The sequence below is a fragment of the Lontra canadensis genome, unplaced genomic scaffold, assembly GCF_010015895.1.
Source record: "Lontra canadensis isolate GAN:19392208 unplaced genomic scaffold, GSC_riverotter_1.0 scaffold1, whole genome shotgun sequence".
NCBI lineage: Eukaryota > Metazoa > Chordata > Mammalia > Carnivora > Mustelidae > Lontra > Lontra canadensis.
Window position 1 is genome coordinate 65,953,765 of NW_022630995.1, and position 25,836 is coordinate 65,979,600.

Here is a 25,836-nt window from a genome sequence, read left to right on the forward strand (position 1 = left end):
GTGACTAGAAAGGCTTGACAGGTCTGAGCGCAATGCTGGTAGAACCAGACTATCCCCCAAGAGCAGCAGGTTATTGCACTGCACGAAGGAGGTTTCCTCTCCCCTCCATTCCCTTCATCTAACAGCAAGGCTACCCATGGGACTCCATTCCTCAGCAGATGCACAATCTGATTCTCCCTTCCCTGCTCCCAACGGTCCAAGCTACTGTCACCTCTGCCTGCCAGGTGAAGGTGGGGCGGCTCTCCGACAGCACCGCTGCCACCCACATTCACAGCCCTCCCGCAAGCAGCAGCCAGAGTGGTGGTTAAAGTAAGAGAGACCCTGTCATTCCCCTGCACAGAACCTTCCACACCACTCAGAAACAGACTCTAAATTTCTTACCCATCTTCACGGTTTCCCAGAACACATCTGTGCTTTTCTTTCACTGCAGTTGAGTCTTTGCCTAGAGCGCTAACCCACTAAATGTGTGAATGGCCTGAGGGACAGAATCCTACCAGTCACACCTTCCTGCGGAGGCGGGTAAACCAAGCATCAGGTTTCCCCTGTCCCTGCTCCAAACCCACCCTTCCCTGCACTGCTGGGGGTCAGAGGGGCCCCAGCGCTGTGTGGGGCCTTGCCAGCAGGGGGCGCAGGAGGGCCACCTTGGAAGCTTCCGGGTCCCCAGCACCCAGAGGCTTGAGAGGAACATTGGCTGCGCACCCCTATGACAGCTTGTCAAATCGGCCTGTGGCTTCTCAGCAACTGCTCTGCTACCCAGAGAGCCTCTCCCAAGGGTGTCCTGCTTGGAATCGTGTCCCTAAACCGCCTCTACCTGAGATTGGCTGCTCCCTAGACGCAGCACAGCCGGACTCTTCAGCATTTCCTTCGCAGATCTGTGCAGCTGATCTCCTGTTTCTAGTTAACAGTTGGTTCTCGATGCAAAAGTGACCCGTTCAAATTACTGGTGTGGGTGCCCATCTCCTGAGCTTAATCACCCCGTTAATCTCTTGTATCACAAACTGCTATTTGAAATCCTGGTGTTTCCCTTGTTTTCTCGTTTTTGTTGTTTTGTTTTTTACCTGTCTTCATCACTAGAAGACCAGACCCCAAGCATGGGACCTTTGTGTCCTGTTCGCCACTGCGCACTAGCACCAACGACGCTGACTGACACACAGGACAGACTCAGAACAGCAGCCAAGAACCTGGAAAGTAACACTTCCTGGTGACAAGGGATGAAATGAGGCCTTTTAAAACAGCGCATGGTGACTATACAGTAAATCCTTAAGTGTCTCACCTTCTGGTACTCATCTCATACAAATTTAGCTTCAGTTATTATGTGTTGTCCAAGTCCAACATAGCTGAAAAGAATACAACAAAATCCAGCACTCAACAATGTGAAGTACGCAAAGTCCAGCATCCAATGACAAAAACAAGAAGGAAAACAGAACACATAACCATGAGGGAAACAAATCAACAGAAACAGACCCCAAAACAACAAAAATGATGCAACCAATGGACAAGAATCTGAAACTGGTGATTACAAACTCTTACATGTCAGAAAGCAGAAGAAAACATAAACGTGAGGAGGAAAGTGTAAATGTAAAAAATTACCAAATGGAACTTCTAAAGAGGAAAAATGTATCTTACAGTAGAGTATCAATAAATCTGAAGCAATAAAAAATCCAAAATGAAGCACAGCAAAAAACAAGACTGAAAAAAAAAAACATTTCTAAAACAAAAGTCGAGATGTCTAACATGCAGGTAATGGTGTCCCAGAAAAAAAGGTTATATAAAGAAATTGAAAATTTTCCATATTCGATGTGACTGTAAACTGGCATGTCTTAAAAACTCATCTGAACCAAAGCGCAATAAACACAAAGCGAACCATACCAAGCACATCAGTAAAAGGCTGAAAAGCAATGATAAAGTACAGATCTGAGAAGCAGGCAGAGGAAAACATCCCTTCTGTACAGAGAAGCAAAGGCAAGGATGACAACACGCTTCCACCAGAAACTAGGGAAGCCAGCAAAGAAATGACCAACAATCTAAAATTTTGAACAAAAATGACTTTTTTTAAAAAGATTTATTTATTTGACAGAGGGATCACAAATAGGCAGAGAGGCAGGCAGAGAGAGAAAGGGAAGCAGGCTCCCTGCTGAACAGAGAGCCCAATGTGGAGCTTGATCCCAGGACCCGGATATCATGACCTGAGCCGAAGCCAAAGGCGTTAACCCACGGAGCCACCCAGGCGCCTTAAATAAAAATGACTTTTTAAAATGAAAGCAAAAGAAAAACTTCAGACAAACAGAAGCTCCCCTACACTAGAAAAATGTTCAAGGCAGCCCTTGAGGCCGAAGAACAGGCACAGATGATCGAAGCTACGCGCAGGAGGAAAGAGCACCAACCCAATAATGGGGAAGGGGCAAGGGTTCTTCTCATTTTAAAAGTCTTTTAAGAAGATAACAGATGACTACACAGCTGGTGGAACTCAGAGTAAATATTTTAAGGCTCCTTATACTACATACCAAGTATATAATATTCTCTGAAAGTAGAAGTTGAAAAGTTGGAAGATCTGTATTATGAATTCTAGAATCACTAAAAATAATGAAACAAAGCGATACAGGTAGTAAGTCAAGAAGAGGTAAAACAGAATCATAAGAAATATTCAAGGGGTGCCTGGGTGGCTCAGTAATTAACTGACTCTTGATCTCAGCTCAGGTCCTCATCTCAGGGTCATGAGTTCAAGCCCTGTGTTGGGCTCCATGCTGATGGAGGGAGGGAGGAAGAGAGGGAGGAAAGACAGACAGACTGAAAGAGAAAATATTCAATTAATCCAACAGAAAGAAAGAAAAATAAAAAGTTCAATTAATCCAAAGGAAAAAAAACGAAAGTAGCAAACAACAGATGGGCAAAAAAAGGAAGGAAAAAAAAAGCAAGATGGTAGATTTCATCTACACATATCAATAATTACATTAAATGGAAATACTTAAATTTTCCAACTGTCAGAAGAGATAGTCAAGTTGGATTAAGAAGCAAGAGGCACCATGCTTTCTAAGGTGGATTATAAAGACATAGGTAGGTTAAAAAAAAGGTTGGGAGACATACTGCATGCAAATACTAACGTAAAAAGGCTGGGTAGCTCTATGAGTATTAAGACTAAGTTGGCTTCAGAACAAGGAATGCTAGCGGCAATGAAGGAGATGATGACGGTAAAAATAAAATAAATAATAATAATGGTAACATGACTGATTTAACAAGAAGCAAGAGCAGTGGTAAATAAGTAAGGACTCCAATAACAGAACTCAAAATACATGAAGGAGGAATTAAAAAGAGAAATACACAAACCCGCAGTTATGTTTGGAATTTCAGCAGTCCTTTCAGTAACTGACCTAGTTACAAAAACATCAGGAAGGACGTAGAAGATGTGAACAACCCCATCAACTAATCTGAAGTATCTAATAGTACACTCTTCCTAATAACAGAATACAAATTCCTTCCGAGGCACATAGAACAATAGTCAAAACTGGCCATAAAACAGATCAGCACATTTCTAAGAATTAGATCATATATTAAGTATGTTCTCTGCCTACAACAGAATTAAGCTAATAATAACAAGGGGGGAGTCAAAAGGTACAAACTTCTAGTTATAAAATAAATAAGTCATGAAAATATAATGTATAGCATGGTGACTTTGATGAATACTGTATTTCAAATTTGAAAGTTACTAAGAATAGATCTTAAAAGTCATCACCACAAGGGAAAAAACCTTTTTTGGGTAACTATGGTGTGACAGATGTTAACTATAAACCTACTGTGGATTATTTTGTAATATACACAAATATTTAATCTTTATGTTATACTAAACTTATATAATGCTATTGTGTCAATCATACTTCAATCAGAAAAACATATCTGTGGGGTACCAGGGTGGCTCATCCAGTTAAATCTGCCTTTGGCTCAGGTCATGATCCCATGATCCTGGGATCTGGCCCCATGTCAGGCTCCCTGCTCAGTGGGGAGCCTGCTTCTCCCTCTTCCCTCTGCTCATGCTCTCTCTCTCCCTCTCAAATAAATAAAAAGAGAAAGGAAGAAAAAGAAAACAAAAAGATATCTGAAAAACACACCAAAGTATCTGGAAATTAAAAAAACACAATTCTAGGGGCGTCTGGGTGGCTCAGTGGGTTAAAGCCTCTGCCTTCAGCTCAGGTCAGAAATTAATGAAATTAATGAAACAGAAAAATGGAAAATCTGTTCAACCAAATTGTGGTTCTTAGCTTAATAAAAATTATAAACCTGAAGCCAGGCTATCAGGGAAAAAACAGACAAAACTCAAACAACTAGTGTCAGGAATTAAGTGGCAGGGGCAAATCACCACAGATCCCATGGAAATCAAAAACACAGGTAGGAGAGGGGCGCCTGGGTGGCTCAGTGGATTAAGCCGCTGCCTTTGGCTCAGGTCATGATCTCAGTGTCCTGGGATCGAGCCCCGCATTGGCCTCTCTGCTCAGCAGCGAGCCTGCTTCCCCCTCTCTCTCTGCCTGACTCTCTGCCTACTTGTGATCTCTCTCTCTCTGTCAAATAAATAAATAAAATCTTTAAAAAAAAAAAAAAACAACACAGGTAGGAGAATATTCTGAGCAACTTCACGCCAATACATTTGATATAAAATGGGCAATTTCTTTTTTCCCAGTTTTGCTGAGCTGTAACTTACAGTACTGTGTAACTGTATGCAGGAATGCAGCATAATGACATGACTTGCATACACTGTAAAATGACTACACAAATTTCTTTAGAGACAAAAATTTGTAAAACACACTGGAAGAGCTTTTATCAAATAAATTGAACTTGTAGTTCAAAATCATCCTAACAAGGCAACTCCAGGTCAAGATAGCTTCACTGGTGAATTTTACCAAATATTTAAGAAATGGTAGAAATCAACTCCACACAAACTTTTCCAGAAAACTACAGAAGAGAGAATACTTCCTAGTTCATTCTACAAGGTATTAATTACCCTTATACCAAAACCACACAAAGATACTGTGAGACAAGAAACTTACAGACTATTATCCTTTGTGAATACAGATGCAATAGTCCTTAACAAAATACCAGCAAACCCAACATAGCAACCTATGGAAAGGATAATACATCATGATCAAGTGTGGATTATCACAGGAATACATCACCATAATTAATATTGTTAACAAACTAAAAAAGAGAAACTCTGTCATTTCAATAGATGCAGAAAATGAATCTGACAAGATTAAATATCCATTCATGATAACCTCCAGCAAACTAAAACCAAAAGTAGACTTTTCCCACCTGATACACAAAATCCTTCAGCTAACATCATACTTAATAGTGAAAGACCAAATGCTTTCCCCATAAGACTGGAAACAGGGAAGGATGTCTGCTCATATCACTTCTACTCAATATCATACTGGAGGGCCTAGCCAATACAGTAAGGGGGAAAAAAAAAAGATACAGATTGGAAAGGAAAAAATATATTATTTGTAGATGATGTGATCATCTATGTAGAAAATCTTGAGGAATCTACCAAAAAACCAATAGAATAAATAAATGAGCTTTCATAGGATACAAAGTAAATAAAAAAAAAAAAACCTGTATCTCTCTATATTAGCAATAAACAATTAGATATTGTATTTTCTTCGAAGTACCATTTAAAAATCAAGAAAATATGAAATACCTTGGAAATTTTTCAACATACTATGTACAAAGCCTACGTTAAAGACTACAAAACTATTTTAAGAAGAAATTTAAAAGACCTGGGGCACCTGGTGGCTCACTGGGTTAAGCCTCTACCTTCAGCTCAGGTCATCATCTCGGGGTCCTAGGATTGAGCCACACATCGGGCTCTCTGCTCGGCGGGGAGCCTGCTTCCCTCTCTGCCTGCCTCTCTGCCTACCTGTGATCTTTCTCTCTGTCAAATAAATAAATAAAAATCTTGGAAAAGAAAAAAAAAAAATTAAAAGACCCAAATCAATGAAGAATCATACTACATTAATAGACTGAAAGACTCAGTATTATCAAGATGTCATTTTTTTGGCGGTCTGAGTGGCTCAGTCTGCTGAGCAGCTGACTCTTGATTTCTGTTTAAGTCATAATCTTGGGGTCCTACAACTGAACCCTGCACCAAGCTCCCTGCTCAGCGGGGAGTCGCTTATCTCCCTCTGCCTCTTGTCCCTCACCTTGCTCATGATGGCTTGCATTCTTGCTCTCTCTCTCAAATTAATCAATCTTTAAAAAAAAAAAATAGAAGAAGAAAAAGAAGAACATGATGAAACCATTTCTCCCCAAATTGGTAAACAGACTCAATACAACATCCGTTAAAATCTGAGCAGACTTTTCTGCAGAAACTAGAAGACGATGCTAACCCTTATATGGGAATGCAGAGGAACTAGAATAGCCAAAGCACTGTTGAAAAAAGAACAAAACTGAAGAACTTCTACCTTGTTTCATGACTTACTATAAAAAGCTTCAGGAATCAAGACTGTAGGGTACTAGCAAAAGGATGAGTATGTACGTAAAGTGCAAGACAGAATCCAAAATAGACCCACACATTAAAAAAAAAAAATAGAAAGAAAAAGATTCTTTTACAAAGATGCCAAAATAATTTAACAAGGAAAAATAGTATTTTCAGCAAAGAGTTCTGCAACAAGTGGATAGTCACATGCAAAAAGGATGAACTTTATCCTTACTTTATAAAAGATATAAAACTTCACTCAAAATGGATCACAGAGCAAATGTATAAGCTCAAAACATAAGACATCTAGAAAAAAACACAGCAAAAAATCTTATAACCTTGAGTAGCCAAGATTACTTACACAGAACACAAGAAGCCCAAATCATTTAAAATTGATAAACTGGACTTGATCAAATTTAACAATTTTGCTCTTCAGGGGCGCCTGGGTGGCTCAGTGGGTTAAAGCCTCTGCCTTCCACTCAGGTCCTGATGCCAGGGTCCTGGGATCGAGCCCCACATCGGGCTCTCTGCTCAGCAGGGAGCCTGCTTCTCCCTCTCTCTCTGCCTGCTGCTCTACTTGTGATTTCTGTCTGTCAAATAAATAAGTAAAATCCTAAAAAAAAAAAAAAAAAACTTTAAAACAATTTTGCTCTTCAAAGAATAGTGTTCTGTAATGAGAAGGCAAGCCACACACCAGGAGAAAACATCTGAAAAACATTATCTGATGAAAGGTTTGTACCCAGAATATACTACAGAGATCTCTCAAAATTCAGTAACAGTAAGACAAACAACCTATTTAAAAATAGACAAAAGATCTGGGGCGCCTGGGTGGCTCAGTGGGTTAAGCCGCTGCCTTCGGCTCAGGTCATGATCTCGGAGTCCTGGGATCGAGCCCCGCATCGGGCTCTCTGCTCAGCAGGGAGCCTGCTTCCTCCTCTCTCTCTGCCTGCCTCTCTGCCTGCTTGTGATCTATCAAATAAATAAATAAAATCTTTAAAAAAAAAAATAGACAAAAGATCTGAATAGCCATGTCCCCAAAGTGATACAGATGGAAAATAAGCACATGAAAAGATGTTCAGCAAGTCATTTAGAAAATGCCCATCAAAACCATGAGACAGCACTACAAGTCGCTAGAACAGCTACAGTTAAGGACTGTCAATATATCCAGCCTTGGTAAGGACGCAGATTAACAGGAACTCTCATACATAGATGGAAAATAGTATAAGCACTTTGAAAAATTCCAAGACAGTTCCTTAAAATGTTAATCATGCACTCACCCCATGACCTAGCAATTCTACTCCTCGGTATTTATCAAAGACAGATTAACTATGTTCACAGAAAGCTTGTACTCAAATGTTATTAGTAGCGTTACTGTTTTGTTGTTGTTGTTGTTGTTGTTTTAAAGTAGGCTCCACACCCATCCAGGAGCTCTAAGCAAGGCTTAAACTCATGACCCTGAGATCAAGACCTGAGCTGAAACCAAGAGTCAGATGTTTAACAGACTGAACCACTCAGGTGCTCCTGAAATGTTACTAGTAGCTTTAATGTTAACAGCCAAATGTCCCCCTTTTGGTGAATGGATAACAAATTGTGCTTCCTCCATACAAAGGAATACTACTCTGAGATAAAAAACGAATGAACCAAACAGACACGTGCAACAACACAGATGAATCTCAAAAGCATTATATTAAGCAAGAAAAGCCAAAGACCACCATTAGGTTTTCTTTCCAAGAGGCTGATTCAAGTTCTGTCTTTCCAGTCTTAGAGTTCTGAGCAGCAGTGAAAAATGTTATCAGCAACCACTTTCATGATGCTCATTATAAAGGAATTTTTTATGTTTGTATTAGGAACCAAGACCCAACAGGGCAAACGTTCAAGATACAAACAACTATTAGCAAACTCTTAAATGACTGGTTTAAATTGACACTATCTGCCTTGATAAGACCTGAGGGCACATAACTGTTAGGAGAAGGCAGTTCCTCGGTGTAAAATGGAAGACTTCTATTTCAATGACATGAGAACCAAGACATAATCGCTCATGTCCAGAATCAAAAGAAAGCCTTTAAAATGATCAACCTTGAAAACAGAAAAACAGAACACTAATTTGCCCAGTCATCTTCCTTGTGGCAGGATGTCTGAGTGCTCCACAGACCCCTTCACAGAAAACAGTAATTCTCCCAAGTATCATGTCCCATGCCCACACACCAATTCACTACTTAAATATATACAAGTATAAAATACAATAGACCTTATACTTCTAAGCCTTTGTATAATTCTAAAAATCTAAGCTTGTCTACAACTTAAAGTTTTATAAACCTAAAAACCATTACTCCAATTAACATTATTGTAAAGAGCCAAATGAATAACTGAAATCAAATTCCTAAATTCAACATGGGCCTTGGTTCTGACTACTAAGCAGAAGGCTCCTTTGAGTCAGGCCTGTATTCATGTACGTCTCTCTACAAATCATCTCGGCCATCCCACCTGTCTGCCTGTACAGAGCAGGCCATACCTTGGTGTCTTTGCTTGGCCTCAGCAAAGAACCTAAGTATTAAGACAACCTCTGTTCCTTCCTCAGTAGCCTTGACATGCACTGTACCCAGGCTTACCAGGTCAGAGAAGACAGGAGCTAAACCCCTCCAGTACACAGCAGGCCCTTCAGTGATGTGAGCATGCCCTCCCCCATTATCAGAATACAAACAAAAATTGTTTTAACCTTCAGGGAATTCACAGAATTCCTTGAAAATACACCCACAGGGACGCCTGGGTGGCTCAGTTGGTTAAGCGGCTGCCTTCGGCTCAGGTCATGATCCCAGCGTCCTGGGATCGAGTCCCACATCGGGCTCCTTGCTCGGCAGGGAGCATGCTTCTCCCTCTACCTCTGCCTGCCTCTCTGTCTGCCTGTGCTTGCTCACTCTCTCTCCCTCTGTCTCTGACAAATAAATAAATAAATAAATAATCTTTAAAAAAAAAAAAAAAAGAAAGAAAGAAAATACACCCACAGCCTCCCAAGCTGTAAAGTCTACTGGGCAGGATCAGTACTTGCAAATATTTTGAGGTCCCAAAACATTATCTTCGGATATAAATTAAAGGTAGACTCATCCCTTCATTCAAACACCACCCGTGGGTGCCTATTCTGTGCCCAGCCTGTGAAGACACCCTGAGCTGGCGGAGCCAGGAGCCCGGACAGACGCCTGGGCTGGGGCAGGTGCATGCACGTGTCAGGTTGAAGGGACGACGCCTGCTTGTGGGAGGGGTGAGCCAAGCCGGGACCCGGAGGCCTGGCTTCTGCTGAGCCTGTGCAGCATCCCTGCTCCTTCTCAACCAGCCCATCCTTGCTCCCCTTGTCCAATGCCGAGGACACAGGGACTCTGCAGAGGGGAAGGTGCTGGGTGACGGGCAGGTCAGGGCCCCAGCACAGCAATGTGTCCATCTTCAACAGGGACCTCAGGCTAGCCCCAAACCTGCCACCCTGACAGCTCACTGTTCTCATTTTTCAAGGAGACCATCTGAAACCTTAGCCCCTCCCCAGTTCCTTCCCAGTCTTGTGAGATTCACTTTCTCTCAAAAAAAAATTTTATAAAGATGATTCCTGGCAGCAATTTTCTCAACTTCCACACTCCCCACCCCACCTTACTTGACACCTACACAGCCTTGCCTGAGACTCCGATCTCAGGATGAGTCTTCTCGAGAGACCCCAGCTCCCCCGTCCGAGTGGAACCTCATGGGCACCACCACTTCTCAACCTTACGCCTTCCCACTCCCAAGCAAGTTCAAACTGCCTGCCCAGTGTTAAGTGTGGGCAAGAATATGGGCAAAGGGAACTCAAACACTACTGGTGGGAACAGAAACGGGAACAGTCACTGGGGAAACTGCTGTATTTTACAAATGTAAGCATTTGAATTACTTACAACCCAGCAATTCTATTTCATAGATAAGCACTCTGTTAATTAATTTTATATGTCAACTTGACTGGGCTAAGAGATAACAGACGGTGGGTAAAACACTATTTCTGGGTGTTTTGTGAGGGTGTCTCTGGAAGAGATGAGCATTTGAATGCTTAGACTGAACGAAGACAATCCCCTCACCAATGAGGGTGGATGTGTCGTCCACTCCAGAGAGGGTCTGAAAGAACAAAAAAGGAAGGACAGATTCATGCTCCCTGCTTCTGTGGAGATACCCACTTCCTGCCGCAGAGGTCAGCGCTCCCGGTTCTTGGGCCTCTGGACTCAGAGTGAAGGACAACACCAGTTTTCCTGGGTCTCCAGCTTGCAGGTGGCACACTGTGGGGCTTCTCAGCCTCCAGGACCACACGAGCCAATCCCTGTAATAAATCTCCTTCCTTCCTTTCTTTCTCTATCCATCTGTCTACCTCTTCCTGACCCCTCACTGGTTCTGCTCCTCTAGAGAATCCTGACCAACACACACTCTTAACAAACAAAACTCTTACAAATGAGTACCTGGAGAAAGGTATACAGATGTCCTGATAGTATTTTTAAAAAACACTGATCACTGTAAAAAAAAAAATGGAAAACTCTGTATCTTCTAACAAAATTACTGATGAATAAATCATATATAGTAACATACTGAACTGTAAGTAAATCATGGATGAATTCATGAAAATGAGTAAGTGCAGCTAACCAAACAGTAAAAGGATCTCATAAACAAAGACACTTAAGACAACATAAACATATACCACTTTCATAAAGATCAGAAACAAAATCAAACAATTATTTAGAGATACACACAGATGAGATAAGATTTTTAAAGGTATTTTAAAATAAGGGAATGATAAATATAAAATTCAAGGACAGTGGCCACTCAGAAAGAGGAGGAGGAAAGATGGGGGGACACAGACATGCACCCTAGTATCAGGAATGGCCTGGGTGTGACCCCTGCTGGTGGTCATTTTACTGTCTTCATGCTTATTATATATGTATGCATATACAGCTCTCTCAAATATTACATAATAAAAAATGAAATTTAAGTGGGGGGAATACCTCTCCCCAACCAGCAGCTCTTTCCTTCCATAGTTAAATGTGCCCAGCTCCTCCCTCCAGCTTCCCCCTTCTGATCTGTCTTCCCTGCCTTCACAGTCAAGCACCTCGAAAATCAACACCTTGAGTTGACTTTCTCAGCTTCCTCACCAGTAATCTACTCTTCACGGAGCTCAGTCTGGCTTCTGCTCCCACACTTCCACTAACATGAATCTGGCAAAGGTCAGATACAATCTCTTTGTTGCCATATCCAATACTTCCTATCCTTTCTTGGTTAACTTTATAAAATATTTGTTCAGAGGACAGCCCGAGACAGCTCTCCTTGGGTCTCTCAGACCAACTCCCAGTCTTGATGGATATGCCAAGGCTGTAGGGCTCTGCCTATATCCCCCCACCCCCACCCCAGGGGGCTGTTTCTCTGGCTTCGCGCCACAGATAACCTTGAGACAAAGTGCAGGCTTGCCTCCTACACACTACGAAAAGTGGCAGATCCTTACACCCAGTGCTCCTGAGCTCCAAGACAAAGTCCCTGCACCCGCGGCAAGGATGTAGACCTCTCCACTTCACAGACATGGAATTTGGGCAGGGAGAGGGAGCAAGGGGAGCAGACATGCTCATGCGAGCCGCTGTGCTGTGAGCAGTAAAGTCCTCTGTCTCTGACCCAGGAATCTCATGTCCCCAGCCAGCACCCATGAAATAGTAACAAGGTAGCTTATCATCTTCAAGTAGGGCAAAAAAATCCAATCCCAGGCCCAACAACTACCAACCACACCATCCTTTAAATGACTACCATCACTTTGCTCTACTTATCACACTTTCTTGTTTTTCCTTCTATTTCTCTGGTATCTGCTTTTCACTCATCTCTGTCTCAAATGTCGGATATCCTCTAGAACCGCCTCCTTCAGCTTGTACTTCTCACTCTGCCTTCGGTCTTCAGGGTTGTGCCTGTGACCAAGGTTGAGAAGGTGAGTAAAAGTCATGTGTGTGGAGTCGTTCAGTGAGTGTTGCAGGTCCCCCCAACAATACAAACAACATCTGAGGCAAACTGACTGTAACTTGAAATTGCAACTCTTAAAAAAAAAAAAAATTGGGATTCCACATCAATTAAAAAAATCAAGACCTGTTTGACTCATAATATAGGGGTCTTGCAATGTCCTTTTAATTAACAACTTAGAGAAGTTGGGATGCCTGGGTGATGCAGTTGGTTAAGCAGCTCTTGGGTTTTTGGCTCAGGTCGTGATACAGAACCCCATGTCGGGTTCTGTGCCCGATGCAGAGTCTGCTTGAGGTTCTCTTCCCCTCTCTCTCCCTCTGCCCTTGCCCTGCCACACGCACATACACGCATTCTCTCACTCATAAATAAATAAATCTTAAAAAATAAATTAAAATAAAACATAAAAAGGTAAGTCAATACATCTGTACTGATAAAGTTAGAAGAGGAAGAATGGAGAAGATATCATTTAAAATAGAACAGATAAAAGTCCAATACCTATGGGACAATCTTTTTTTTTTTAAGACTTATGTATTTATTTATTTGAGAGAGAGGGGGAAGGGGCAGAGGAAGAAAAAAAAAATCTCAAGCAGACTCTGCACTGAGTGCAGAGACCAACGTGGGGCCCCAAGGTCATGACCTGAGCCAGAACCAAGAGTCAGATGCTTAAATGACCACATCACCCTGTCAACCTCCACCCTTTTTAAAAGGGCAGTGTAATGATACTGAAACAATATAAAACACATATAAATAGAAAAAGATTCCATACTCAATGGGGATTATTAGATTTTTGTTTAAAAAGATTTATGTATTGGGGTGCCTGGGTGGCTCAGCGGGTTAAGAAGCTGCCTTCGGCTCAGGTCATGATCTCAGGGTTCTGGGATCGAGTCCCGCATGGGGCTCTCTGCTCAGCAGGGAGCCTGCTTCCCTCTCTCTCTCTCTCTCTGCCTGCCTCTGTCTACTGTGATCTCTCTCTGTCAAATAAATAAATAAAATCTTAAAAAAAAAAAAAAAAAAGATTTATGTATTTGAGAGAGAGAGAGAGAGAGAACCTCCAAGCAGACTCCCTGTTGGGCCCGGAGCCAAATGTGGGGCTCGATTCCAAGACCCATGAGATTATGACCTCAGTCAAAACCAAGAGTCAGACACTCAACCGACCGAGCCTCCCAGGTAGCCCAGGATTATTAGATTATAAGGAGTATTAGAAAGAAGTTAATTCCCCTCCTATTGATTTGCAGACTCCATGTAATCCCAGTCAAACCCCAACAAGGTTATTTTTCTATTTTGGGATTCTGTGTCTTTGTGTGTGTGTATACATTGACAAGATGGGACGCCTGGGTGGCTCAGTGTGTTAAATAAGTCTCTGCCTTCTGCTCAGGTCATGATCCCAGGATCCTGGGATCCAGCCCCATACCAGGCTCTCTGCTCAACAGGGAGCCTGTTTCCTCCTCTCTGTGATCCCTGTCAAATAAATAAATAAATTAAATATTTAAATAAATAAATAAATGATTGACAAGATAATTTTCAGTTTTACAGAAATGTGAAGAACGAAGAATAACTAAGATATGTTTGAAGAGTACAAAGTAACAGCACTTTTTCTCTAAAAATGAGATTTATTACAAAACCACAGTAATTAAGACAACATGCTGTTGGCACAAGGACAAACAAAGCCGTGGAACAGAACCCAGAACCCAGAAATACATCCACACATATACAGAAACTTCATTTATAACAAAGGTGGTATTGAAAAGTGGGGGCAAGGAGGAGGAGGGAGCAACAGTCATTTCAATAAACGCTGCTAGGGAACTTCCACACGGAAATAAATTTAATTTGACCTTTACCTCACACCATATAAAAATAATTCCAATTCAAGGAGGGGTGCAGGTCTAAACATGAAAGGCCCAACAACAGAAGTAGAGGCCTGTGCTGTTTACTGTGTCATCTGAGGCTACTGAGCTGTGAGATGCAAGCATCCTAAGCAATGCATACTGTACATGTAAAAACATACAAAGGACTCTGAGTATTTAGCACGAAACAAAATGACATTAACATTTTTTATACTGAGTACAGGTTGAAATGATAGTTTGGATACACTGAGGGAAAAAACAGATGGTCATATCACCTCTTTTATTTTAGTTTTTGATACGTGGCTACTAAAATATTAAAAATTATTCGCATATGGCTTTCATTTGTCATTCACATATTTCTTTGGGCAGTACTAAGAAGAAAAATATGTTTATGACGTCGTGATAGGAAAAACTATTAATAAACAGAACTAAAAAAAGTGGCAACTACTGAGGAAAAATGTGAGAAATCTGACTAGATTAAACATGAATTTGTGTTCAGGGCTCCTGGATGGTGCAGTCAGTTAAGTGTCCAATTCTTGCTTTGGGGTAAGCTCGTGATCTTGGGGTCATGAGATTGAGCCCCATGCTGGGCTCCACGCTCAGTGTGGGGCCTCTCTGAGACTCTTTACCTCCTTCCCTGCCCTCCCTGCCTGCTCACTTGCTCTCTCTCAAATAAATCTCTTAACAAAATGAATTTGTTTTCATCAAAAGACACTATAAACAGTGAAAAGGGAAGCAAAAAAAAAGCAGCAGAGGGGTCATGTTCAGCGCACATAAAGAAGTTCCATACATCTGTAGGAAAAAGACAAATACAGTCATCCCCCTTTATCAGCAAGGGATATGTTACATGACCCAGTGGATGCCTAAATCCATGAATATACTATACCCTATCTATACCATGTTTTTTCCTATACCTATGATAATCTATGTTTAATCTACAAATCAGACACAGCATTAGATTAACAATAGTTATAATAATATTCATATATAATAATAAACTAGAACAAGTATCACAATACACTGTAATAAAAGTTGTATGAATGCGGTCTATCTCTCAAACTGTCTTACTGTCCCCTTCTTGCAATGATGTGAGATCACAACACCCATGTCACTCAACCTCCTTCATCTCCTAAATGGGCACTTTATCATCTCACATCAGGCTACTGCTGACCTTGTGTCCACATGTCAGGAGGAGGATCACCTGTTTCTGGGACACGCCAATGACAGAACTGAGACGCTGGAAGGGGGAATCACAGATGGAGGGCCACTCTATTCCAAAGGACAGTGGTTCTCCAAGCATGGTCTATGGTCCCATGACAGTCCCAGACACCTTTCAGCAAGTCCATTAGCCAAAATTATTTTCACATTAATATCTAGATATTTGCCTTTTCCCGTGCTGAAATTTGCAGTGATGGTGCAAAAGCAATGGCGGGGTTAGCCACCCGCATCTGCGCAAGAATGAAAGTTGCACAATGAAGTGTGCTAGTAACCACCATCCTTCACTTCCACACACTTAGTTTAAAAAAGCCAAGTTCCACTAAATAATGTCCTGGATGCATTAAATTATTAATTGTATTAAATCTGAACCCTCAAGCACACACCTTTTAAATATTCTATGTGATGAAGAAGGGAGCATGCATGAAGATTCCAACAATGTTCTCAGTAAAAGCAGTGTGCGCCGTGAGTGGAAGGGGCGACTGCCACCACGACACATCTGGAATGCCTGACAGACCAAACCATGGGTGTTCAGACTTGGATAGTGGACATTTTCTCAAAAATGAATAAAATGAACCTGGCACTTCAAGGAAAACAGTTGACAATACCTGTGGCCAATCAAAATCCGAGCTTTCAGGCAAAAATCAGAAGGTTGGATGGAAAACATGAATCCATCACTGTGGGCTCCAAAGCCTCTCCATTTTAAGACTTTTCTGTTGAGACTAGTGGTGATAACAGAAATACATTTCTTTTAAGATTTTATTTATTGGGACGCCTGGGTGGTTCAGCCAGTTAAGTATCTGCCTTCAGCTCAGGTCATGGTCCCAGGGTCCTGGGATCAAGTACCACATCGGCCTCCCTGCTCAGCAGGGAGTATGCTTTTCCCTCTGCCTGCTGCTCCCCCTGCTTGTGCCCTCTCTGACAAATAAATAAAGATTTTATTTATTTATTTTAGAGAGAGAAAGAGAGCAAACACGAGCAGGGGGAGGGGCAGAGGAAGAGAGAGAGGGAGAAGCCCAAATAGACTCCTCACTGAGCACAGAGCCTGACCTGGGGCTCGATCCCAAGACCCTGAGTTCATGACCTGAGCTGAAACGAAGAGTCAGAAGCTTAACCAACTGAGTCACCAATTCACCCCACAAATATAATTTTTTTATACTGTATAATGAAAGGTTATCAGTATCAGGAAGATCTGCCTAACTCAGTAAACCATTATTTTAAAAATGCATGCTGTTACAAAATCATCAATGTGTAAGAGATATTCATTCAGAATGCAAGAAAGACAAAGTATTTTAACCACACAGGAAAAATTCATTGATACTGTTTCATACTCTATATTGCAACTAACCATTAAGAAACCATTACTTGTCATGGTTTGGAGCAGTATCAAAAAAAGAATATCCACAAATATCTGAAAAAGCTATCATACTACTTGCTTCATATACTTCAATCAAAATAATCTATAACAACAGCTGAACACAGAAGCAGATACGAGAGACAGCTAGACTCTAGCTGTCTTCTATCACCCAAACACTAAGATTTATAAAACAATGCTACCCTACTCATGAAATTATTGTTTTTGAAAAATAGTTTTCATTTAAAAATATGCTATTGATCTTCACTTGTAATCAGTTAATTATATAAGTTCTCTATGACTCAATGATTCCTTTCCCACATGTACATACAACAGAATGTGTGAACATGTGTTCCGAGAGCATCATTCATAACAGTGAAATTTGGAAGCAACCAAAATGTAGTATATTCAAAGAGGCAGAGTGTATATAGTGATGAAAATGAAAAAAACTAAAACATTCATGAATCTCAAATATAATGTTGAACAAAATAAATCAGGCACAAAATAATGCACACTGTACAGTATTTTTATGAAGTTCCAAACATCAGGAAACTAGACAAGAGTGTTTAGGAGCATGGCTCGGAAAGAACATCAGGAGGGTGTCGACTCCACAGAGAAGGGCAGGGCTGGGAGTGGCAGAAGAGGAGATCTGAGCTAAGGGTGATGCCTGCGTGGTGACCCCAACAGGTCAGCCCTAATTGCTGTGACAGAGTCATTTCACCACTGGGAAACAGACTCTCAAAAGTGACCAATTAAGTCAACCTTTCTGCCAAGTGCATAAAACCACGTAAAACACACCAACACCAAGAGACCAAAAATAATAGTACATGAAAGGAGGGGAAGAGAAGGAGGGAGCTCACAGAGCCCCACAAACAGTGAACAAAACAGTCCTTCTGGAGAAACCACACAAGGCTTCACTACAATAAAGGAACAATACACCAAGACTGAGTCATTTTAACATGTATTCACCACCACAGCTTTAAAATGTAGAGTAAAAATGAAAATATTTATAAGGAAAAAAGGACAAATATACATGCAGAGTAGGAGAGCTTAACTGCTTACTCAGAAACAGACACATTAAGCACACTGAAAAACTAGTAAAAACACAGAAGGAATTAAGAGCACAATTAACAAGGGGTTGAACTAATGAGGGAACACAAGAGTCCTCTAAATCCTGGGAACACATTTTTAAGGACACATGGAAATTCAGAAAAACTTAACCATGTATAACCATGTATAACTAACTGGAAAGGAATCATTATAATAGAGATCATGACATCCAACAGCATTAAATTAAAAGTCAATGATTAAAAGTAACCCCAAAGATCTGTTTGTGTATTTACAAATACTTCTAAGCAATTCATGGTTGAAAACAGAAATAATGAAAATTGGATAACACTTAAAACTGAGCCACTAACATTTCAAAATCTAGTACAATGAGAGATTTCCAGCAGATATCAGAGCACAACAGAGTAATAAACACGGATGGGTGAGAACTCAGGAAGGCAGAAAAGTAACCACAGAGCAAAAAGAAAAACGAGGCGCCTGGGTGACTCAGGTCGTTGGGCGTCTGCCTTCAGCTCAGGTCAGGATCTGGGTCCTGAGATCCAGCCCCACACTGGACATTGGACTCTGCTCGGCGGGGAGCCTGCTTCCCTCCACCACAAACCCCCCCATGCCTGCCTCTCTGCCTACTTGTGATCCCGCTCTCTCTCTCTGTCAAATAAATAAATAAAATCTTTAGAAAAAGAAGAAGAAGAAGAAAAAAAAAAAAAAAACAGATTTGTGGTCACAACCAGCAGGAACTGTGTGGTGATGGCCCAGGGGCTTTTTGCCTGGAAGCCGGAAAGTGGGACAGGGCTGTCTCCCTGCCTGCCCCCAAGCAGGTTCCCTCCCACAAGGTCTCCAGGTGAGATCAGCAAGGAATGCAATTCCTTGAAGCAGTTGGTCCCCCAGAGCAGGTGCCCCAGACACCTGTGAACAGCCCTCAGAGAGGCTTAGAAATGGACAGCAGCCCCCCCACCAACATGCACCCCACCTTGCCATGGCATCCATACCCCTCTCTTCAAAGGATAAGAAAATGAGAGGACCCCAGGTGTTCACTTACTGACAGATGTCTACAATGCAGGATATTGTGGTGTGTGCCATCACCACCTTCCAATACACAAAAAACAGAACAGAACATTTTTGGAGGAACGGACAAGAATCTGCCAACACTGGAAGCCTCAGGAAGATAGAGAACAAGTAGAAGACAAGTCAGAGAGGGACCGCTCTGCTCAGCTTTCAGCTCTGCTGCTGAACACTTCCTTACCACACATGCCCAGCACTGCCTAATCATGTCTATACCACATACAACAGCAGCAATTAATGAAACAGAGATTTAAGTTAAAAAAAAAAAAAGTTAAAAAAAATTTAACTAAACTTAAGATTTGTCCTTTCTTTGAAAAGACAAAACTGACAGACTTCTAGCAAGACCAGTTCACAAAAAGAGAAAGCACAAATATAAGGGATAAAGATTTGTATATACAGTATGATAAGAAGTGAACACAGGGCCTCCACACAATTTTATACCAGGAACTCTTAATAATTTCTCAGAATATAATTCACCAAAACTAACTGGAAAAGAAATGGAAAACCTCTTATCCAAGAAAGAAACCAAACCAGGAGTTTGTTTCCCTAGAGAAACAAACAACAGGAGTGGGAGAGATGGTGACAGCTGGGAGGGACCTTGAGATCAGAGGTGGGTATCTGAAGAATGGACAATTCTAGAGCATATGCGCACTCCTGGGCATGATCTGTGGTGCGTAAGAAGAAAAGACTAACCTGAGCAGTGAAGCCCCAGAGAAGATGAGAGGGGAGAGGCCCCTCCCCTGGCTGCAGGGGTAGCAGAGACTGAGGTAAGTAGGGGTAGCCAGGGTCTGAATGTCCGCTTCAACCCCTGCCCTGGAGTGTGAAGGTTAGCAGCACCTGAGTTGTGCACAGCAAAGAGGGTGTGTGGGGTTTGGAAAGAAAGGAGAAGGGAAGGTTTGCGCTCTTTTGCAGTCAGGTCTGAAGCCAGAGCAACACGCCAAATGCCCACCCACAACCAGGAACCGCAACGTCAGCGTGCACTGGGGAGCCTAGGCCTGTGGTGTCCCCAGCAACACACCACCCACTGGAGGGAGGGGCAGTGCTGATTCAGGTCCCAGGCAAAGGAATCCCAGGGCTTTGCAAGAAAGGGATGATGACGGAGTCCTGGACCTCTGGCTATTCTAGGACAACAATGCAGTCAGAAGGCCCTGCCAGTGTGAACGGGGTGTGTCTGCAGGAAGACAGAGGCCCGGATGTCAAGGTCTGGGAGTGGAGGAAGTCCGCAGTGTGGCACTGTAAAGGTAGGGCGCTGGGCAAAGTCTCACTGATAATCTACCACAACCTGTGGTAACTGCCTGCTTACCTAGAAAAGAGCAGTTCCATTCCACTCCCACTTTGTAACTCGGAGCTCCCACCCTGACAATAAGAAACTCCCAACGCCAGGCCCACCAGAGAGCTCAGACAACCACGAGAGCCAGACAAGCGCACAGAGCCCCTCTGACGACAAGGGGACACACGGGCCACCTCACCTTCGGCAGACAACAGAACGCAGCCTCTGAGGTGCGTCAGAGAATGAAAACGCTTGTCAAGAGCCCTTAAAGGCTGAGTGTGGCCACTGCAACCTTGCTGGGCCCCACCCCTCTCTGGGAGGAAGACTCTTGCTGTGGGGGCAGCAGATGCCCTCCCCGCTGAGGCATAGGCCTGATCCACTTCAGGAGGGAACCAAGCTGTCCCCCATGGCAGAAAGCCACAGGTCAAGGGTGCATGGGTGGCTCAGTGGGTTAAAGCCTCTGCCTTCGGCTCAGTTCATGATCTCGGAGTCCTGGGATCGACCCGCATCGGGCACTCTGCACAGTGGGGAGCCTGCTTTCCCGCCTCTCTCTGTCTGCCTCTCTGCCTACTTATGATCTCTCCGTCAAAGAAATAAATAAAATAAAATAAAAAATCTTCAAAAAAAAAAAAAAAAAAGCCACAGGTCAGCCACCCTGGGGAGGCAGAGGGGGTGTGTCCCACCCAAGACCCCTAGAGATACTGGCAGACTCTGGCTTACATCGGGCCGGGGGTTTTGAGGGGGCGGTCACTGGGAGAGCTGCACCTGATGTCCCAGGCACCAGGCTGCCCCAGGTTTGGGCTGAATGGGGCGGGGGGCCGGGCGGGGAAAACACCACAGTGGGAGGCCCAGCGCCACACGAAGGGGGCCAGCATGTGCAGGGCGACCCCTTCCCAGCCCACATAAGCAGTAGGGCACAGCACATGCCACCAGAGAAGTGAGCGTGTGCGGCAACAAGAGCAAAGCCACGCCAGCTCCAGTGTGGCCAAAGTGAGCTGGCCCCCCAGGTGCAAGGTGGGGGTGACAGCTGAATAACCAGGACCCCGCCCCCCATGGTCTCTTCCATGCACGGCTCGGCCTTCCACTGTCTGGGAAAAACAGAAACCAAGAACCAGCAACGCGTTAGGAAGGACTAATGACAATTCTGCACGAACTCTTCCAAAAAAGAGAGGAAGCAGGAGTACATCTCAACTCCTCTCAGGAGGCCCTGAAGGACAGTAAAGACAAGACGACGGCAGGCAAATATCCTTCATGAGCACAGACGAAAAGTCCTTGACCAACAAAAGCACATCACCCGCAACATGTAGAAAGAATGTGCAGAGAAGGACCTGTACAAGCTTCACACAGCTTCATGCAAAACCCGAATCTGTAAACAGCCCAAACACCTGTCTGCGGTGAATGGATCAACAAAGTGGGTGCATCTCTACAACTGATCCAGCCACGGAGAGAACAAGCGACCGAAGCAGGCTCACAGCTCCCAAAAGCATCACACCCGCCTGAAGGCATCTATGTGACACTGAGAGAAAGCAAAACCACGGGACAGAATCAATTCAGTGGTTACCAGCCAGGAGGGGGTGGGGGGGGGTGTTACCAATGTGACCAGGGGAACTTCTGGGGTGATGAAAATATTCTACATCGTAACTGAAGTAGTGGTGGTTACACAACTGTAAAATTTGTCAGAACTCACTGAACTATATATACACACTTAAAAAGAATTTTACTAGATGTAAATTGTATCTCAATTTTTTTAAAAAGGCCACCAATTTTAGCCAGCTTGCCCAAAGGCACCAACTTTACAAAAGTAGCAGAAGGTCTAAGTCTGCAAACATGGGCGCCCAGAGTCACTTTTTTGGTGAGAGAAAGCCTCGTCTGACAAGGCGGTATCCAGGACAACTTCCAGCAGATCATAGCTGTTTCCACTGGCCGCCCTTCCTGCCTGCGCCGGCCAGGCTGCAAGGGCGCAGCAGGGACGCACGGAGGAGACAAGCCCAGCGGCGGAGCAGGTACACGCACACTGGCCAGCACCGCTGCACCACCGCCCTCCAGGAACAGCCCAGCTAAGGTCATGCTTTCGGAGGCCCCGGAAAGGAAACTAAGTAAAACAATACAGCAGTAAAAGCAAGAAGACCTGAGGGAGAACCACTGAGACTGATGACGCCATCTTCTTAACCCCGCTGAGGGGCTCCGAGCTTTCTTCCCTTCCATGCTTGTTCATTCACTCAGAGACCGCGCTTCCTAGAACAGGCCGGGCTGGGCATGGCTCCTGGCTAGAAAACACACAAAACCCGCTGCCTTTGTGGGGTGTCTAGGCCAGTGAAGGACACGAGCAAAATGAAGAAGTTGACTGTGCTGAGGAGAATACGCAGGGGAAGGGGGCACACCAGGGGAGGTGGGGTGAGAAGTACATTTTTATCCCGATAAACGATGCAGTCTCGAGGTTTAGCTGTTCACATCCCAGTGCAGACTTGTGGTTGGGCACTGCCTTCTAGGAAGCCCTAGATCAGAGGTCTCCGGCGCAGCAGCTGGCAGGAGGGAGGCTGGGGAGACCAGAGATGAGGTCAACTCGCAGCGTGCAGCAGCGCCCAGGGAGTGGCCCGGGCACCACACGGGAGTGGCCCGGGCACCACTCGGGTCTGGACAGCAGGCCCCGGACACGAGAGTGTGTGCTGCCGGCGGGCGCTGGTATTGGTGGCGACGTGCAGGGACATGTTAGAAGAGCTCAGAAAACAGCTGCCCACAGGCAGAAATAAAAGGAAGAGAAAAGCCCTAGAATGTGGGGTCTCACATGCTTGCAAAAGCCAAGTCCTTCGAGAACCAAAAGAGCAGACTCAAAGCCCTTTCAAGCACATAGTCCAAAACACACGTCTGGGCCAAAGAGAAGACTAAGGCTATGGCCTTCCCATATAAGCCTGAACACCTCAAGAATGACTCCATTCAGCTGAGGCAAGAAATCAAGAAAAAACAGCGTGGGGAAATCCAGACTTGAGAACCGTGTCCAGAAAAAATTTCAGGTGAGTTACCAGCACATGGGACAGACCAGAACCAAACACTGTAACAGCTTCTGAGCTTTTTCCAGCAAAGTGCATTGCCAAAGATATCTTGAGGCCAGATGAAAAAAAGCCAAAACACATCCTTTGGGCGCCCTAAGCTTGTTGACCAAGTTGTGAGACCAAGCAGGGCAGGTCCCCTCCTACTTCCCACAGGTATAGACGGAAGATGAGGAAAACCCCAGAGGGTAGAGCAAGGGACCAGAAGATGGAGTAAGAGGGGTTTCCTTCCAGAATGCTAACCCCGATTATTTATTTCACTGTCCACTGAGCTCTGTAATTCACAGGGTAAGAAAGCCGACAAGCCCATGCACACTGGGCTGGGCACTCACCGACGGCTGGGCACTCACCGACGGCTGGTCAAGGCCGCTGTGCCGCTCCTCCTTCTCCACAGTCCGCCGGCAGTCCGGGCACACCCACAGGGGCAGGTGCAGCACGCTGTTGCCCTTGGGAGCCATGGAGAGGGCCAATTTGCTCGCAGTCTTAATTCCACTCTCTAAGAACGAAGAGTCCTTCCGCTCACTTCTGCACAGAAGACAATAATCCCCGGCAGGATACGGTGGTGTTCTATGATTCATGCCAAAATTAAAAGGAGTCTGGAATAGAAAAAAAAAAGTTTCTATTTTCAAAACATGATCCACAAAGCCAAGATCACACTTAAAAATACAATACAGTTTTAAACCTATGTACATGCATGTTTACATAAACAATAGGGAATTTGTTAAATAAAATTATATCCAGTAAACTAAAAACTCATAAAACTTTGAAGAAAAAGACCATAAAAAACATCTTAGTAAGAGTTACAAAACTGTCCAATTAGCCCCTTCACCCAAACATCTGTATTACTCTCCCTCCACCCTGAGAAGGATCCATCTCTGTCTTCACATGACACCAGGACTCTTGGCAGAGTTTAAAGCCACTATTCCAGAGGTGTGTGCACACGAGGGCTCACACCCAAGGCAGGTATTCTGGCTTAAGTGTATGTGTGCAGATCCCAACCATGTCAGAGGTGGTGCTCCAGTTCCAGAAGGAAGCTAAACATCAGCAGTCCAGCAGCACCACACATCCAAGACCTGGCCTCCCTGCCAGCTCAGCAACAGCTGCTCACTTCATCTCCAGCTACCCAATTTCAATGTCTGCTTTTTCATATAGGTAAGAGGCAAGATCATTACCCTAGATTCTCTTCAAAAGATTATCAATCACCCTATCAGAAAAGGAAAACTAGCCTTAAAAACACACAAACAAGTCTCACAGATTTAAAACAGGCCCGGAGTCACAAGGTCAGCAAGCAGGGGCCAAGACTTTAATCAAAATCAGTATGAGCCCAAGATGGGTCATTTGCGCAGAGGAACCGCCCTGCAAATCCTGAAGAGAGGTTCAAGAGAGGTTCACCTGGGCAGCAGGTGAGCAGGAAGCCAGGCATGGCCTTCCAGAGGCAGGCACTACTCTGCCAAGGTTCCAAGCCAGAGCACAGGTTGGGATCAAGGTAAGAGAACTCCCCCAGGCCTCTGTTGCCATTCCCAGCCACGGGACACAGGGGGTGCAAAGGGGGACCAGGACCAGTGCCAAGGTTATTCAGGCTAGAACCTCAAAGTATTTTCTAAAGTCTCCAGTTCCACCCAAAGCCTCCCCTAATACCTTACCCAACCCTGGCCAGCCAGCAGCCCAGCTGTTTCCCCGACCCACAGCTCTCTCCCTGTTTTCCTACACCAAGGGTCACACAGGTCTTTTGCTGTGCTGGTTAGCTGGACTTCAAGTGTGCCCTTCCATGACCAGCTCCACAGCCAAATGAGTACTCTCAAAAGCCACAGGCTCCGTCTCTAAAGCCCAGGATGGCTGGCAGGCAGTCAGGTGCTTACACAGTGGGGCTGAATGAATAAATGAATGAACGAGTTAACTAAAAGAGCAAAAAAACAGCACCACTAAGACTTGCACATATGTTTTTACCTGCTTTTATAATCCAAGGACCAAAACTGCTTACACCTGTCACATCTGCAGCTTCCATGGATTTAACCAAACCCAGCTTAGAAGCCACTCGAATGTCTGGGCTGTGAGGGAAGGGAACCGAGTACTATATCCCAATAAGTAGTATTCTAGAAAGTTCTAGACTACCCCTCCAACCACGGCATACCATGAGAGGGGAGGTCTTTTTCTGTCCAGATCCAAGATGCAGAAATTAGACAATTTCCAAAATCACCCTATATAATTGATTTACAAATTGATTTACCCTATGTTGATTTCCAAAATCAACCCTATGTAAAACCATCTCTTGTCCCTCAGCCTAGGGGAAAAAAAAGCCCCATCATCAATAGAATAGCCACAGCCTTCAGATCTTTCTAGGCCACCTTTTTACTCAGAGAAGGAGCTGCTGGGCTTTAAGGCTATGAAGTCTCCCAGCCAGAGATCAGAAGAGCCACACCTGACCTGAGGTAACCAGTTCAACCCCAGATCATCTGTCCATCTACCCACCGGTCAGCCTGTCTGTCCAGTATTTACTGGGAGATACCATGTGCCAAGGCACTCGT

General features: G+C 43.9%; 1 protein-coding gene across 1 annotated transcript in view; it reads right to left on the reverse strand.

The window, feature by feature from the left end:
* Nucleotides 1–25,836, reverse strand: part of FAM193A (family with sequence similarity 193 member A) — a 160,545-nt gene that overhangs the window by 74,923 nt on the left and 59,786 nt on the right. Inside the window, 1 exon segment of the mRNA XM_032856195.1 lies at nt 23,662–23,907. Within this exon segment, the coding sequence (XP_032712086.1) occupies nt 23,662–23,889 (228 nt within the window). The 5' untranslated portion in view covers nt 23,890–23,907.